The 13,978-nt window shown below is 49.6% G+C and overlaps 1 protein-coding gene across 1 annotated transcript in view; it reads right to left on the bottom strand.

The window, feature by feature from the left end:
- Positions 1-9,217: 9,217 nt before the first annotated feature.
- Positions 9,218-13,978, bottom strand: part of SLC9A8 (solute carrier family 9 member A8) — a 78,935-nt gene continuing 74,174 nt past the window's right edge. Inside the window, exon 16 of the mRNA XM_002830409.6 lies at positions 9,218-13,608. Within this exon, the coding sequence (XP_002830455.2) occupies positions 13,501-13,608 (108 nt within the window). The 3' untranslated portion in view covers positions 9,218-13,500. The remainder of the gene's footprint in view (positions 13,609-13,978) is intronic.

Raw genomic sequence — 13,978 nt, 5'->3', positions numbered from 1 at the left:
CTGTGGCAGACACCAGATCGTACCCCGGTCTCCATCCCCTTCCCCCTTGGTAGTAGAAGCCCTGGTTTTCAAATCTGTGGCCACCTATAGTAAAGATTGCCTTCCCTAGCCTTTCCTGCAGCCACGTGTGGTCAGATGACTGTTTGGTCCCTGGATGGAGAGGTGCTTTGTGTGGTGTCTGGGCATGGCCTTCAAGGAAGGGAGCTTGCCCTTCCCACCCGGCCCTTCTTCCTGGCTGGAATGGCTGTGATGGCTGGAGATGGAGCTGCTCTATGAAGCTGAGGGGGCCAAGCGAGGAAAGGGTGGGCAGCAGCTACAGCAGCTGGCCCTGATGCTCTGGAAGCTGCCCCCATGGCCTGCCCGTGCTGCCTGCCTCTAGGTCTGTGGGCCTGCCTGTGCTGCCTGCCTCTAGGTCTGTTATATGAAAAATAAACTGTTATCTCACTTAAGCCACTTTCCCCCCAATTTGTCTATTTTTTTTTTTTTTGAGACGGAGTCTCGCTCTGTCGCCCAGGCTGGAGTGCAGTGGCGCAATCTCGGCTCACTGCAAGCTCTGCCCCCGGGTTCACACCATTCTCCTGCCTCAGCCTTCCGAGTAGCTGGGACTACAGGCGCCTGCCACCACGCCCGGCTAATTTTTTGTATTTTTAGTAGAGACAGGGTTTCACCATGTTAGCCAGGATGGTCTCGATCTCCTGACCTCGTGATCCGCCCATCTCGGCCTCCCAAAGTGCTGGGATTACAGACGTGAGCCACCGCGCCCGGCCTAATTTGTCTATTTTTAAAAGCTTTTTGTTTACAAAAGATGTGAAGCCTAATCTGGGCAACATAGTGAGACCCCATTAAAAAAAATTAGCTGGGATGGTGGCACATGCCTTTGGTCCCCAGCTACTTGGGAGGCTGAGGTGGGAGGATCACTTGAGCCCAGAAGTTCTAGGCTTCACTGAGCTGTGATGGCACCACTGCAGTCCAGCCTGGGCAGCAAAGTGAGACCCTGTCTCAAAAAAAAAAAAAAAAGCCAAAAAGTGATACTAGTATAATGAATCCCAGCTTCAGCAATTGAACAGTTAGTTACCAACTTGTGGCCAACCTGGTTTTGTCTCTACTCTGGCCATCCACTTTCCTGCTCCCGAACTCTTCTGAAGCAAATTCTAGACGTCTGTCTCATTTGTGAATTTTTCAGTGTTTATCTAAAAGACGAGGCTTTTAAAACATGATACCTGCTACGGACTGCATATGTCCCCCCCAAGAAAAAACAAACGTTGAAACCTAATCCCCCCAGTGTGCTGGTATTAGGAGGGCACTTTGGGAGGTGATTAGGTCATGTGGGTGGGGCCTTCATGAATGGGATGGGTGCCCTTACAAGGGGCGGAAGAGAATGGAGTTCTCCCACCACAGGAAGACCCAGCCAGCTGACCGTCTGTGAACCAGGAATTGGGCCCTTGCCAGACACTGAATCTACCAGTGCCTTAATGTTGGACTTCTCAGCCTCCAGAACTAAGAGAAATAAATTTTTGTTGTATAAAAGCTACCCAGTCTGTGGTATTTTGCAGCCTGAACAGGCTGAGACAGTATTACCATCACATCTAACTTTTTTCTTGCGACGTGTTTGTTGAGGAAACTGGATTATTTGTCCTTTAGAGTTTGCCAAAGCCTAAATGTTTACTTCAGCCTGCTTGTTGTTTTAGCACTGGGAGTAGTTGTTCTCTCTGTTTGCCTCCAATTTCCTACTGTTTATTTGCACATATTGTGCAAAAGTAGAAAAATAAATACTTCTTATGGGTATGATTCAAGGCTGCAGCTTCATAAACGAGGGATGAGAGGAAATCACTTAAGGCAGGGGTGAGCTTAAGGGATGGGAGTAGGTCCAGGTTTTCAGACATGCGAATCTCCACTGGTAACACATTTCAGGTCCTATGTGAGGAGGAGGAGGCAGTTCAAGTGGAACTGCAGGACTATATGGTGTTCTATTTTTAATGTTTTGAGGAGTCTCCATACTGTTTCCATAGCAGCTGTACCCATTTTATCATTTTTATTTATATTTTAATTAATTTTCTTATTGTACCCCTGAACTTAATATATTTTATTTTTTTGAGATAGAGTCTGACTCCAATTACCCAGGCTAAAATACAGTTGGCATGATCTTAGCTCACTGCAGCCTCGACCTCCCAGGCTCAGGTGATCCTCCCACCTCAGTCTCCGGAGTAGCTGGGATGACAGAGGCAAGCCACCATGCCTGGCTAATTTTTTTGTATTTTTAGTAGAGACGGGGTTTCATCATATTGCACAGGCTGGTCTCAAAACTCCTGGACTCAAGCGATCCACCTGCCTCGGCCTCCCAAAATGCTGGGATTACAGGCATGAGCCACCACGCCCGGCCAGCGGTACCATTTTATATTCCCACCCACAGTACAAGAGTCCCCATTTCTCCACGTCTTTGCTAACACTTGTTATTTTCTGGGGTTTGTTTGTTTTTATAGCAGCCTTCCTAATGGGGTGAGATGATATCTTATTGTTTTGATTCATATTTCTCTAATGATTAGTGATGTTGAGCATCTTTTCATATGCTTTTTGGCCATTTATATATCTTCCTTGGAGAAAAGTCTATTCAAGTCCTTTGCTCACTTTTAATTTTTGTTATTTTAAAAATAGAGATGGGATTTCTCTATGTTGCCCAGGCTTGTCTCAAACTCCTTGTCTCAAATTATCTCCTATCTCGGCCTCCTAAAGGGCTGGGACTACAGGCATGAGCCACTGTGCCCAGCCCTTTGCCCACTTTTTAATTGGGTAAATTTTTTTGTTTTTTATTTGCAGTTCTTTATATAGTCTGGATATTGATCCCTTACCAGATACATGATTTGCAAATATTTTCTCCCATTCCATAGGTTATCTTTTTCATACTGTTATTTCTTTTGATGTGCAAAAATTTAAAAGTTTGATGTAGTCGGCTGGGCATGATGGCTCACACCTGTAATCTTAGCACTTTGGGAGGCTGATGCGGGCAGATCACCTGAGGTCAGGAGTTTGAGGCCAGCCTGGCCAACGTGGTGAAACCCCATCTCTACTAAAAATACAAAAATTAGCCGGGTGTGGTGGCACATGCCTGTAATCCCAGCTACTCAGGAGGCTGAGGCAGGAGAATCGCTTGAACCCAGGAGGCAAAGATTGCAGTGAACCAAGATTGTGCCACTGCACTCCAGCCTGGATAACAGAGCGAGACTCTGTCTCAAAAAAAAAAAAAAAAAAAAAAAAAAAAAAAAAGTTTGATATAATCCTATTTGTCTATTTTTGCTTTTACTGCCTATGCTTTTGGTATAATATCTAAGAAATCATTGCCAAATCCAATGTCATGAAGTTTCCCCTTAAGTTGTCTTTATAGTTTTGGGTTATACATTTAAGTCTTTTATCTATTTTGAGGTAATTTTTGTATACAGAATAAGGTAGGGATCTAACTTCATTCTTTTCCTTACGAATGTCGTTTTCCCAACACTATCTGGTGAAGAGACAGTCCTTTCCCCATTGAGTGGTTTTGGTACTCTTGTTGAACATCATTTGACCATATATGTGAGGGTTTATTTGTGGGCTCTCTATTCCATTCCATTGGTCTATGAGTGTATACCTGTTTTCATGCCAGTACCACACTAGTTTGATTACTGTAGCTCTGTAATATACTTTGAAATCATGAAGTGTAACGCCTCCACCTTTGTTCTTTTTTAAGATTGTTTTGGCTATTCAGGGTCCCTTGAGATCCCATATGAATTTTAGGATGGTTTTATTTTTCTATTTCTGTAAAAATTGCCATTTATAGGGATTGCACTGAATCTGTAGATCCACTTTGGGCAGTATAGATTTTTTTGTTGTTGTTTTTTTGAGACAGGGTCTCGCTCTATCACCCAGGCTGGAGTGCAGTGGTGCAGTCATGGCTCATTGCAGCCTTGAACTCTTGGCTCAAGAGATCCTCCCACCTCAACCTCCCAAGTAACTGGCACCACAGGCATGTGCCACGCATGGCTAATTCTTAAAATTTTTTTGTAGAAACAGGGTTTCACTGTATTGCCCAGGCTGGTCTTGAATTCTGGCCTCAAGTGATTTGGGAGGCCTTGGCCTCCCAAAGTGCTGGGATTACAGGCATGAGACACCATGCCTGGCCCTATTTGTGTCTTTTAAAATTTCTTTCAGCATGTTTTATAGTGTTCAGTGTACAAATCTTTCTTGCTGCTTGGTTAAATTTATTCCTGTTTAATTCTTTTTGATGCTATTATAAATGGGATTTTTTCTTAATTTCCTTTTCTGATTGTCCACTGTTTATAGAAATGCAGCTGACTTTTGTGTGTTGACTTTGTATCCTGCAACTTTGCCGAATTTATTTGTTTGAACAGTTTTTTTCTTGTAGAATCTTCAGGGTTGTCCACATATAAGATCATGTCATCCATGAGATAATTTTAACTTCTTCCTTACCAACCGGGGTATCTTTTCTTTGGTTTTCTTGCTTAATTGCTCTGGCTAGAACTTCCAGTACTACGTCGAATTGAAGTGGTGAATGCAGGCATCCTTGCCTTGTTCCTGATCTTAGAGGATAAGTTTCCAGTCATTCACCATTGAGTATGCTGTCAGCTGTCATCCTAGATGGCCTGTATTATGTTGCGGTAGTTTCCCTCTATTCCTAGCTGGTTGAGTGTTTTGATCGTGAAAGGGTGTTGAATGTGTGCATGTATTGCACAGTAGCTGGCTGTTGGGGTTTGCTTGGATTTGGATCTGATCTCTGTGGTAAGAATACTTGATGCGTATTCTCTCATCAGGAGGCATATTATGTCGAGTTCTCTCCCTTTGGGGAATTAGCAGCTATTAAGGCTGTTTCTTCCCACTTAGATCCATTATTTCACTGGAAGTTACAAAATAGAGATATTCCAATTCAATGATTTCTTCTTTGTTTGGCAGCTGGAATACTTCTATAAAAGGAAACTTCCCTGTGATGGTGGTTACGCGAATCTACACGATATAAAATTGCGTAGAACTAAACACACACACACGAGTGCCTGTAAAACTAATGAAGTTGGAACAAGATCTGTGGACTGTGGCAATGTCAGTTTCTTGGTTGTGAAACTATTCTGTAGTTGTGCAAGATGTTACCACTGGGGGTAACGGAGGGAAGGGTACATGGGACCTTTCTGTACTTTTTTTTTTTGCAACTTCTTGTGAATCTATGATTTTTTTTTCTTGAGGCAGGGTCTCATTCTATCACCCAGGCTACAGTGCAGTGGCACGATCACAGCTCACTTTAGCCTTGACATCCTGGGTTCAGGTGGTCCTCCTGCCTCAGCCTTCTGAGTAACTGGGACCACAGGTGTACACCAACATGCTGGATAGTTTTTTAAAATTATATATATAGAGACAGGGTCTCCCTGTGTTGCCCAGGCTGGTCTCAAACTCCTGGGCTCAAGCAGTCTTCCCACCGTGGCTTTCCAAAGTGTTGGGATTATAGGCGTGAGCCACCACACCTGGCCTTACTCTTCTGTTTTTTTTTCCCCAACCTTTAAAAAATGTTAAAACCATTTTTAGCTCTTAGGTAGTACAGACACAGGAGGCAGGCTGGATTTGGGCTACAGGCAATAATTTGCCAATCTTTGCCCCAGGGCTAGGAGAGGAATTGTGGGCAGAAGGAAACAGGCCTCTCCGTGGTGACAGCATCAGTTTGGACCCTCACCTGTTTCCCTAGCGGCCTTCAAGTCACTCCATCTAATGCACTGCTCCTCTAGTTCTGGTCAAAGAACATGTGTGTTCCTTATTATTGAATTAATAAATATTCTTTATGAGAGAAATAGAAAATATATGCAAACAGCAAGATTTTAAAAGTTACCTATAATTGGCCAGATGCGGTGGCTCATGTTTATAATCCCAGCACTTTGGGAGGCCAAGGTAGGTGGATCACTTGAGGTCAGGAGTTTAAGACCAGCGTGAACAACATGGTGAAACCCTGTCTCTACTGAAAATACAAAATTAGCCAGGCATGGTGGCAGGGGCCTGTAGTCCCAGCTACTTGGGAGGCTGAGGCAGGAGAATCTCTTGAACCCGGGAGGTGGAGGTTGCAGTGAGCCAAGATCGTGCCACTGCACTCTAGCCTAGGCAACAAGAGCGAAACTCCATCTCAAAAAAAAGTTACCTATAATCCTTCCACTTGGAGAGAACCAAAGTTAAGTTGAAACTCTGTGTCTATCCTTTAAGATTTTTTTCCGGTATACACATACCGCTAATTTAATTTATAGAGGCACATCTATTGATATGGTTCTGAAATCTGCTTTTCTCAGTTCATGAAGCTGTAACAGCATTATTTCTGCTGTAACAAAATACCCAACCAGAAATGGCAGATACAGAACATGTATTGCCCCACGTCATGAGATCCAGAGGAGGTCAATTCCAGGACTAGTTAATTCACTGCTCCAGCAGTGTCATTAACAACACACAAGCCTTCTGTCTTTCTCCTCTGCCATCCTCAGCATGGTGGCAAGGTGTTCCCTCCTGGTCTCCAAATGGCTGCAGCATTACATCCTCAAGTAATGGAAGGCAAAGGTCAGACAATGGGAAGAGAACGTGTCCCTTCCTTGAGTGTCTTTTTGAGGGTAAGGAAAGTTTTAGAAATTCCTCAAAAGATTGCTTCAGGCCAGGCGCGGTGGCTCACACCTGTAATCCCAGCACTCTGGGAGGCCGAGGTGGGCGGATCACCTGGGGTCAGGAGTTCGAGACTAGCCTGGCCAACAGGGCAAAACCCCATCACTACTAAAAATACAAAAATTAGCTGGGCGTGGTGACGGGCGCCTGTAATCCCAGCTACTCAGGAGGCTGAGACAGGAGAATCGCTTGAACCCACGAGGCGAAGATTGCAGTGGATGTGAGCTGAGATCGTGCCACTGCACTCCAGCCTGGGCGACAGAGCGAGACTTCTTTTTTTTTTTTTTTTTTTAATCGCTTCATTCTCCTGCCAAATAAGGTCATAGATCCATTCCTCAGCCAATCTCAGACAAGTAGAGGGAATGACCAGGAACAACCTGAACTGAGAACTGGCTCTGTTTCCCCTTGAAGCATACAGTCACCCATTACACGAACCACATGGGTTCTCTTAGCAAAGACAACAGGGCCCAGGGAAGAAGTGGTGGTTGAAAGGAACCACCAGGTCTTCCATATTAGGGATGAATGGGTGCGTGCTGGAGTACCAGTATGTGTATTTTTATAAAAGGATGTACTAAAATTTCTACTTTCATTTTTAGTCATTTTGAAATCTCAAACAGCATTTAAGGAGAGGGTGAAATGTTTCTGTCTCTCTAAAGGTGGTAAAATGCTAGTCTGATAACATTCTAAACACTTTTCCACATCCTTAGAATCTTGAATTGTTGGTAAATATTCTATCATAATTTATCTCACCAGTCCCCCATTCATGGACAAAGAAGTCGTTTTCCATTTTTCTTCATTCAGATATTGCCGGGATGACCGTTCTTGGAGTGCAATTTTCATGCACTTTCCTTTTGCCCCATGAGTGGAACTGCTGGGCCGTTTTCAGGCTTTGGAGAGCTGTCACCACAGTGTCCTCTGGAGAGTGTGAGCCAGCTGCCCTCCCACCAGCAGATAGGAACATATGGCTCATCTTCGCCACAAAATGAACCAACTACGTTTTTGTGCCCTTTTTTTTTCTGTAAGCAAAGACTTATTTTCTTCCCCATTTACATCAGGGTGTTAGCTGGCAGCTGCCTGTATGCGCAGAGGTCCCCAGCACCAGGCTGGTCCCAACTGATGCTAAGACCCCCCAGGTCTGCCAGGTGGCCTCCCCAGGCAGGGGGGAGTGTGGCTGATGCCTGCCTGCTCTCCTGCAGGTCCATAAATATTCACAAAGAGGACCCTCATTTATGGGGCACTTACTGTCACCCAGGGCCTTGAGATGACTGTACTGGCCCCTGACCCCCACTGCCCTTCACGTCTCACATCTTCTCTGGCTAGAGCCAGAGGGCTGTGTTGTCCCTTGCTTGGGGTGGGGGGTTGCCTCCAAGAGGCAGTGGGGCCCCGCTCCAGGCCAGCTTCATTCCCCTAGTGCCCTGTGGAATAATAAGCGGGGGTTACAGGACCCTCAACTTTGTGCGTGACCCTCCAACCCCCCGCCAGCTTTCTAGCCTCTAAGGAAAATATTTCTTGCCTTGATTGCTCCCCTCTACCCTGAGAGCTTTTTCTATGAGTTGAGAAGGTTGAAATACAAATGAAACATACCCTGTTCCCTCCGTGGGAACAAGGTGCCCACTCAGGACCACCCCCCACCTTTGCTGCCAGCACTCCATTCCGTCCCAGCTGACATTCTATTCTGCTCAGCACAGCGCAGCTCCACTTCCCAGCCACCCTCGCAGGCAGGGCTGGCCTGGAAAATTCTGCTGTTAGCCAGACTCCTTATCACTCTCGTGGTGCCTCCCTGACACTGAGGCCAAGTGTCAGCTACCACTTGTCATCACACTTGCAATTTTTATTATGGTGGAGAAATATTTCTCTGAATCTGGGTTTCCACCAAAAGCGGGCCACGGGGAGCCCACTGTGGCCTCGGGAGTCTCCCCTGGGGTGGGTTGAAGCACAGGGTGGGAAGGAACCAGGAAACTCAGCTGTTGCCCCCTGGCTGGGGCCAGGACAGCTTCTCCTGACTGGTTTCATTTTACATCACATGCATTTTTGGTTCGTGCCTGTTACCTTCAGCAGCTTGGATGCCTTTGGAAGTACGTGGGGGTATAGACAAACTCATGACCCTTCTTGCCCCACATGCCACCACCTCCGATCAGAGGCTACGGATGCCCCCACTCCTGCGGCAGGGCAGGTTCAGTGACAGAAGTTCCCCATTTCACCATCAGGCAAAGGCCTGTGGGGGACTGATCTATGAGCCCCGAGCAGGAGGTCAGGTGGCCCTGCAGCCTGGGCGAACAGCCAGCGAGCCCAGGGAGGAAGGGCTCCCAGCATCATGAGAAGCTGACCCTGGCTGGGGGCTGAGCCTCACATGCTCCTCACTGAGGGCCAAAGGTGGGAACCAGACGCAGGCCAGCCTGACCCAGCCCTGCTCCTAAGCACTGTACTTCCTGGTGACATGGCTGCCACCAGCCCAGGGGCTGGGTAGCTGTATGCCACAGAGCCCAGTCTAGGAGGTGTGACCTGTGCATCTGCAAAGCCACCTGAATATGAACACAGACACTGGCTCCAATTCAGCAGCATACACTTTATTTCTAAATAGGCATCCAGTGACACGACTGTTCACACATCTATTCCTGACTCCCTTAAAGAGTCCAACGAGATGACACAGGGGCTCCTGCACGGCAGCCACAGGTTCCCCATCTCTGACCCACCTTCCCCTCCCAGCCCAAAGCCCCACCAAGAAGAGCAGCACATCACTGCTCAGGAAACGGGCCTAACAGGGGCCTCTTGCAGCTCACTTGGGGGAGAAAAATGAGTAAGTCTGGCCTTCATAATGCTTCTTAAAACAAAAACCCAGCACTCTTCATTTTTACAAAGGAAACGATGAAAAGGAATGTAAGATTCACATCCATCTTGAGGACAATTCAAGCTTTGCACATCCCTACTTTGAGAAACCGTCAGAGCCTTTGGTGTAAGCCAGGCCATGCCCACCATCCAGGTGGAAGTAGGGAGGCCTCCCCATCTCAGCCTGAGGCTCTGGCTCCGCAGGGCTGGCAGGTGACTTTTGACCACGGATGCACATCTTCCCATCCAATCACAGGCCCACTGCTCACCAGGACTTCGCGCTCACTCCGAAGCCAGTGAAGCCCCCACAGGGCAGCCAGGGAGACCAACTCAAGGGCACCAGAGGCCACAGCAAGAAAATGGCTCGGGAGAGGGGGATGGGATGGGGCAGGGGGTGTGTGTTAGTCTTCCTCCTTCTGTTACATGCCTGATAACAGTGAAGCCCCTCAATGTCTAACTGTTGGAGAACTGTTTGGGAAATGGCAGGAGCCTAAATGGAAGGGGGCTGGCTCTTTATTCTCTTGAGGCCTTTATCTTGACTGTGAGCCGGAGGGCATGAGACGGAGGACCCGGGGCTCTGGAGATGCCTTCCCGAGGACTCTGCTTCATGACTCTGCATGAGGAAGCTCAGAGTTTCCTACCGGCCCCCAGCAAGGGCAGCAAACACTGGCACTCACTCGGCAGGGAATGCGGGGGGCGGAGGGGGACCTTTTCTCTTCTGCATGTGAAATCCTTGTCAGTGGCAGCAAACGGCCACCGAGCTTCTCCCCACACAGGAATCAGGCAGCAGTTCCAGCCCTGAGCCACCCCAGGCCACACCCACACCCCAGCCTGCCCCATCCTCAGCAGAAGTGGCCTGGCCTCAGCTACCCTGCTGAGGACTCTCCAAGCATGTGCGCCCTGCGGGAACATGGACCCAAGACTTCATGAGGCCAAGCCTTGCCGATGGCACCTTTGCCAAGGGTTTTCAGGAGGGTCCCCAGTCTTTCAGCATTCCATGGCACGCAAAGGAATCCTGTGGGCTAACCTGGGCGACTCTGGCGCTCAGGCCTGCCCCTTGGCCTCATGCCAGCCAGCCCGACCAGCCCAGCCCAGCTCACCCACTGTGAAGAGGGGTGGCTGGCTTAGGGTAGGGGCCGAGAGGGCTTCGGTTCTGCCTCTGGACAGTGTCTGACCTCCAGATGATGGAACTGAGCCACCCTTAGCCTGGCCCTGGCCCATCCCCCTGCAAACTTATCTCAGGAACCTAGGAGCCAGCCCTTTTCCCTGCGAGACCTCACACAAGCCACAGGGGGTGGTTGTTCCGAGGGGTCATAACAACTACAGGCTGCAGAAAGCATGGGATTCATTCCAAGAACTCGTTCCACACAGCAGCGCCTGTGGTGGAGGGGCTGCTGGCTAAAGGGCTGGTTTCCGCCAGCGCTCCCTGGCTCCAGCCTTCACTCATCCTGAAGTATTCCTCCTACACGCCACAGTTCTCCTGTACCATGGCCTAGACCCAGAAGAAAATAAATACACACGCAGGAAGATAGAGTTAAGCTGCATATTTTTGTATCTTCTATGCATTCACTGCCCCAAATAGAATGATTGGGTGTGCTAAAGGTAGACAGCAGCAATTTGTTATTCTCAGGCAAAAAAATTGACCCAGAAAAACAGACTTCTATGGCCTTTTGTTACCAAGGAACACAGGGTGCCCTCATCTCTTGGGGGCACTCTCCCAGGCTGCTGACCTCACCTGGCTGACAGGGGGCAGAAGAGGCTCACAGGAGATCGAGGCAGGTGCTGGTATCTCCTGGGAAAGGTCCCGCCACCCCCTCTGCCCCCAACAAATCCTGGGGCCCCTCCACCAAGCCCCACATGCTCTTCCGCCACAGCATCTTTTTCAAGTCTCAGCTGAAAGTGTGAGGCCACGTGTGACGTGGCCGGGGCTATCAGACCTGGTGACGAGGGGGCAGACGGAAATGGGATCTGACTCTTTTCATTGCTTTATCTGTGACTTTAAGATTAGGAAAGAAAGAAATCCTGGCAAACAACTGAGTTTGCAAAACAACTTACATCTGGGAGATGGGACCCTAAACTTCAGGGGAGAGTGAGTTCTGGCAGGGGCGCGAGAACAATCTGGTCTCAGATCCCTGCCCCTACTCGCCCAGGGGCAGGCAAAGGTCCCCACCCTCTGACTTCCTCTCTTCTCCACTAAAAGGAAATGGTGGAGACCAAAATTAAGCAAGGCAATGGCTCAAATTATGGGGTTGAGGAATTAAAAAAGATCATATTTTAGCTCTATCAAGTACACATTTACTTTTCATGCAAAAAGTAAACAGCGTGCTTCCTGCCCGGCTGGCCTGCTCTGACTTCAGGGTCAAGGCGAGGTGGCAGGATCGGGCCTGGCCTCTCATTCCTGGCACAGAGGAACCTGGAAGGTCCTGAGGTCAGTCCCTCCTGACATCTGCAGCCATACCGCCTGAGGTGCAAGAGATGGAGATGTGCTTGCTCCAGCCCAGGGCCCATGCTGGCCCATGCGGGCCCACTGTGTCCCCAGTGAAGCAGGAATGCACATGATCAGCCCAGGGTCCATGCTGGGCCATGTAGGCCACTGTGTCCCTTGAGAAGCAGGAATGCACATGATGAATTAAACCACCCCAGGCTGCCAGGTTCCAAGGCTCCCTGGGACCCAGAACCACATACAGAAGTTGGCAATGGCTCTTTGATGAGCTGAACAGTTTGAGGCTCGTCAAAGGGGAGATGAGAGGATGGGAGTCATTCCATCTGGACATGACTGGCAGCTCCTCACCCTGAGATGGCTGAGGGGGCCAGGCCCCTGGGACAGGGCTGGGGTGTGTGTGCGTGGAGCGTCTGCTCCAGGATGCTGGGGCCCCAGGTCAGAGTAGAGGAGGGAGCACTGGCTGCTGCTGCTCTGGCCCCTGCCCCAATGCTTTGGGGACCCTAGCATGGGTGATGAATGGGATCCAACAGTGCTTTGGGGACCCTAGCATGGGTGATGATATGGGATCCAACGTGGTAGGGAACTGGGAGGGGGAAAGAGGATGGAACCTTGATTAGCCGCGAAGATGGCAGCAGTGAGCAGACACTGCAGGGACTCAGCACAGTGGCCTCCGATTAGACAAAAGAACAACCGAGTATGGGAATGGTGGGGAGGGAGATCAGATGGCAGGAGGCGACTACAGACTCTCAGCACTTTGCTGTAAAATGCAAATCAAGACAGCAGTTGTGGGCCGGCAGAAACCCTGTGCCTCTAGCTTTTCCCTCTAGAGGGCGCTCTGACCCCACAAGATAAAAGCCTAGGGTTGCAGCTTGCAGGGGGCTCTAAAGAAGATACCAGAAGGTACCAGTGTAAACATTCAGAACATACCCAGAGAAGGGCAGCAGCTGTCTGCTACCCAGGGAGACAGACTGCAAAGTGCCAATCAGGTAAAGGAAAAAAAGGTCACTCCATTTCTCTCTGAGGGAGCACAGGAAGTATCACAAAAGGCAGCGGGAGGTTTTCAAGATTTCTGGGCCCTGCCACTTAGGTCAGAATTGTGGCTGCGGAGGCATCTTGATGACTCAAAGGCAGGCGGCTGACCCCTGGCTCTGCCAGTCTGGCGGGGGCAGCATGAAGGCAGTGGCTGGGGAATGGCACAACTGTAGATGGTGCTTCTCTTAAGCAGGGGGCCGCAGGGGTCCTCCGGGTGGGGGGTAGGCACCCCAGCTTCACAGATGACTGGCACCTGGCCCTGTGCTCCCTCCCCTCTGTGGGCTGAGGAGCCACACTGAGCGGAGGCTGGCTCAGGGAGGAGTCAGGAGATGACAGTTTCCCAAGAAGTCGCCTGGCTCCAGAGGCCTGGCAAGTTCTGGACTAAGGCGACTCTGCAGCCAGTACCTCGCCCTGCCCTCTTATGTCTTGAAGGGGCTGCTGGATGCACGCATCTCTGCGAGGCCCCTGCTGAGTGTCTGTGGGCAGCAAATGCCCATCCTGGGCCTGCCTGCCTGAAGCCTTGGCACCTGGCATCAGAGCAGCTCCTGCTCGTCATCCTCAGAGCCGGAGGGGCCCTGGCGTACCTCCTCGTACCACTTGTTGGTGAGAGTTTTCATCTGGATGCGCCCGTGGTGCAGGTCCTGGGTCGAGAGACACAACCAAGCCGTCAGGGCATCAGGGGCAGGGCCAAGGCAGGGAGGGGAAGCTGCTGGGTGCTTTGTGGGGAGTGTCTAGGGAGGAGGCGGGAGGCAGGGTGATGGCCACAGGCAACTTCAGTTTCAATTGAACAAACTGAGCTGGGATTGTTCTTTGTGGGGGTGGAGGTCACGGGAGGTGTCATTCAGAAAGGAGGAGGTAGCATGGCTTGAGGCTGAAAATGTGGTCTCTGGAGTCAGACACACTTAGCTCTGCTCCCAATTATGCCCGTATTGGCTGTGACCTTGTGGGGTTACTGCACCCTCTTAGGCCTCCATCTCCTCAGCTGTCAGGGACACAGCTGCATCCACTGCA

This window comes from Pongo abelii, chromosome 21, assembly GCF_028885655.2.
Source record: "Pongo abelii isolate AG06213 chromosome 21, NHGRI_mPonAbe1-v2.0_pri, whole genome shotgun sequence".
Taxonomy (NCBI): Eukaryota; Metazoa; Chordata; class Mammalia; order Primates; family Hominidae; genus Pongo; species Pongo abelii.
The sequence above is the reverse complement of the archived record's forward strand: the minus strand, read 5'-3'. Positions and strand labels throughout refer to the sequence as shown.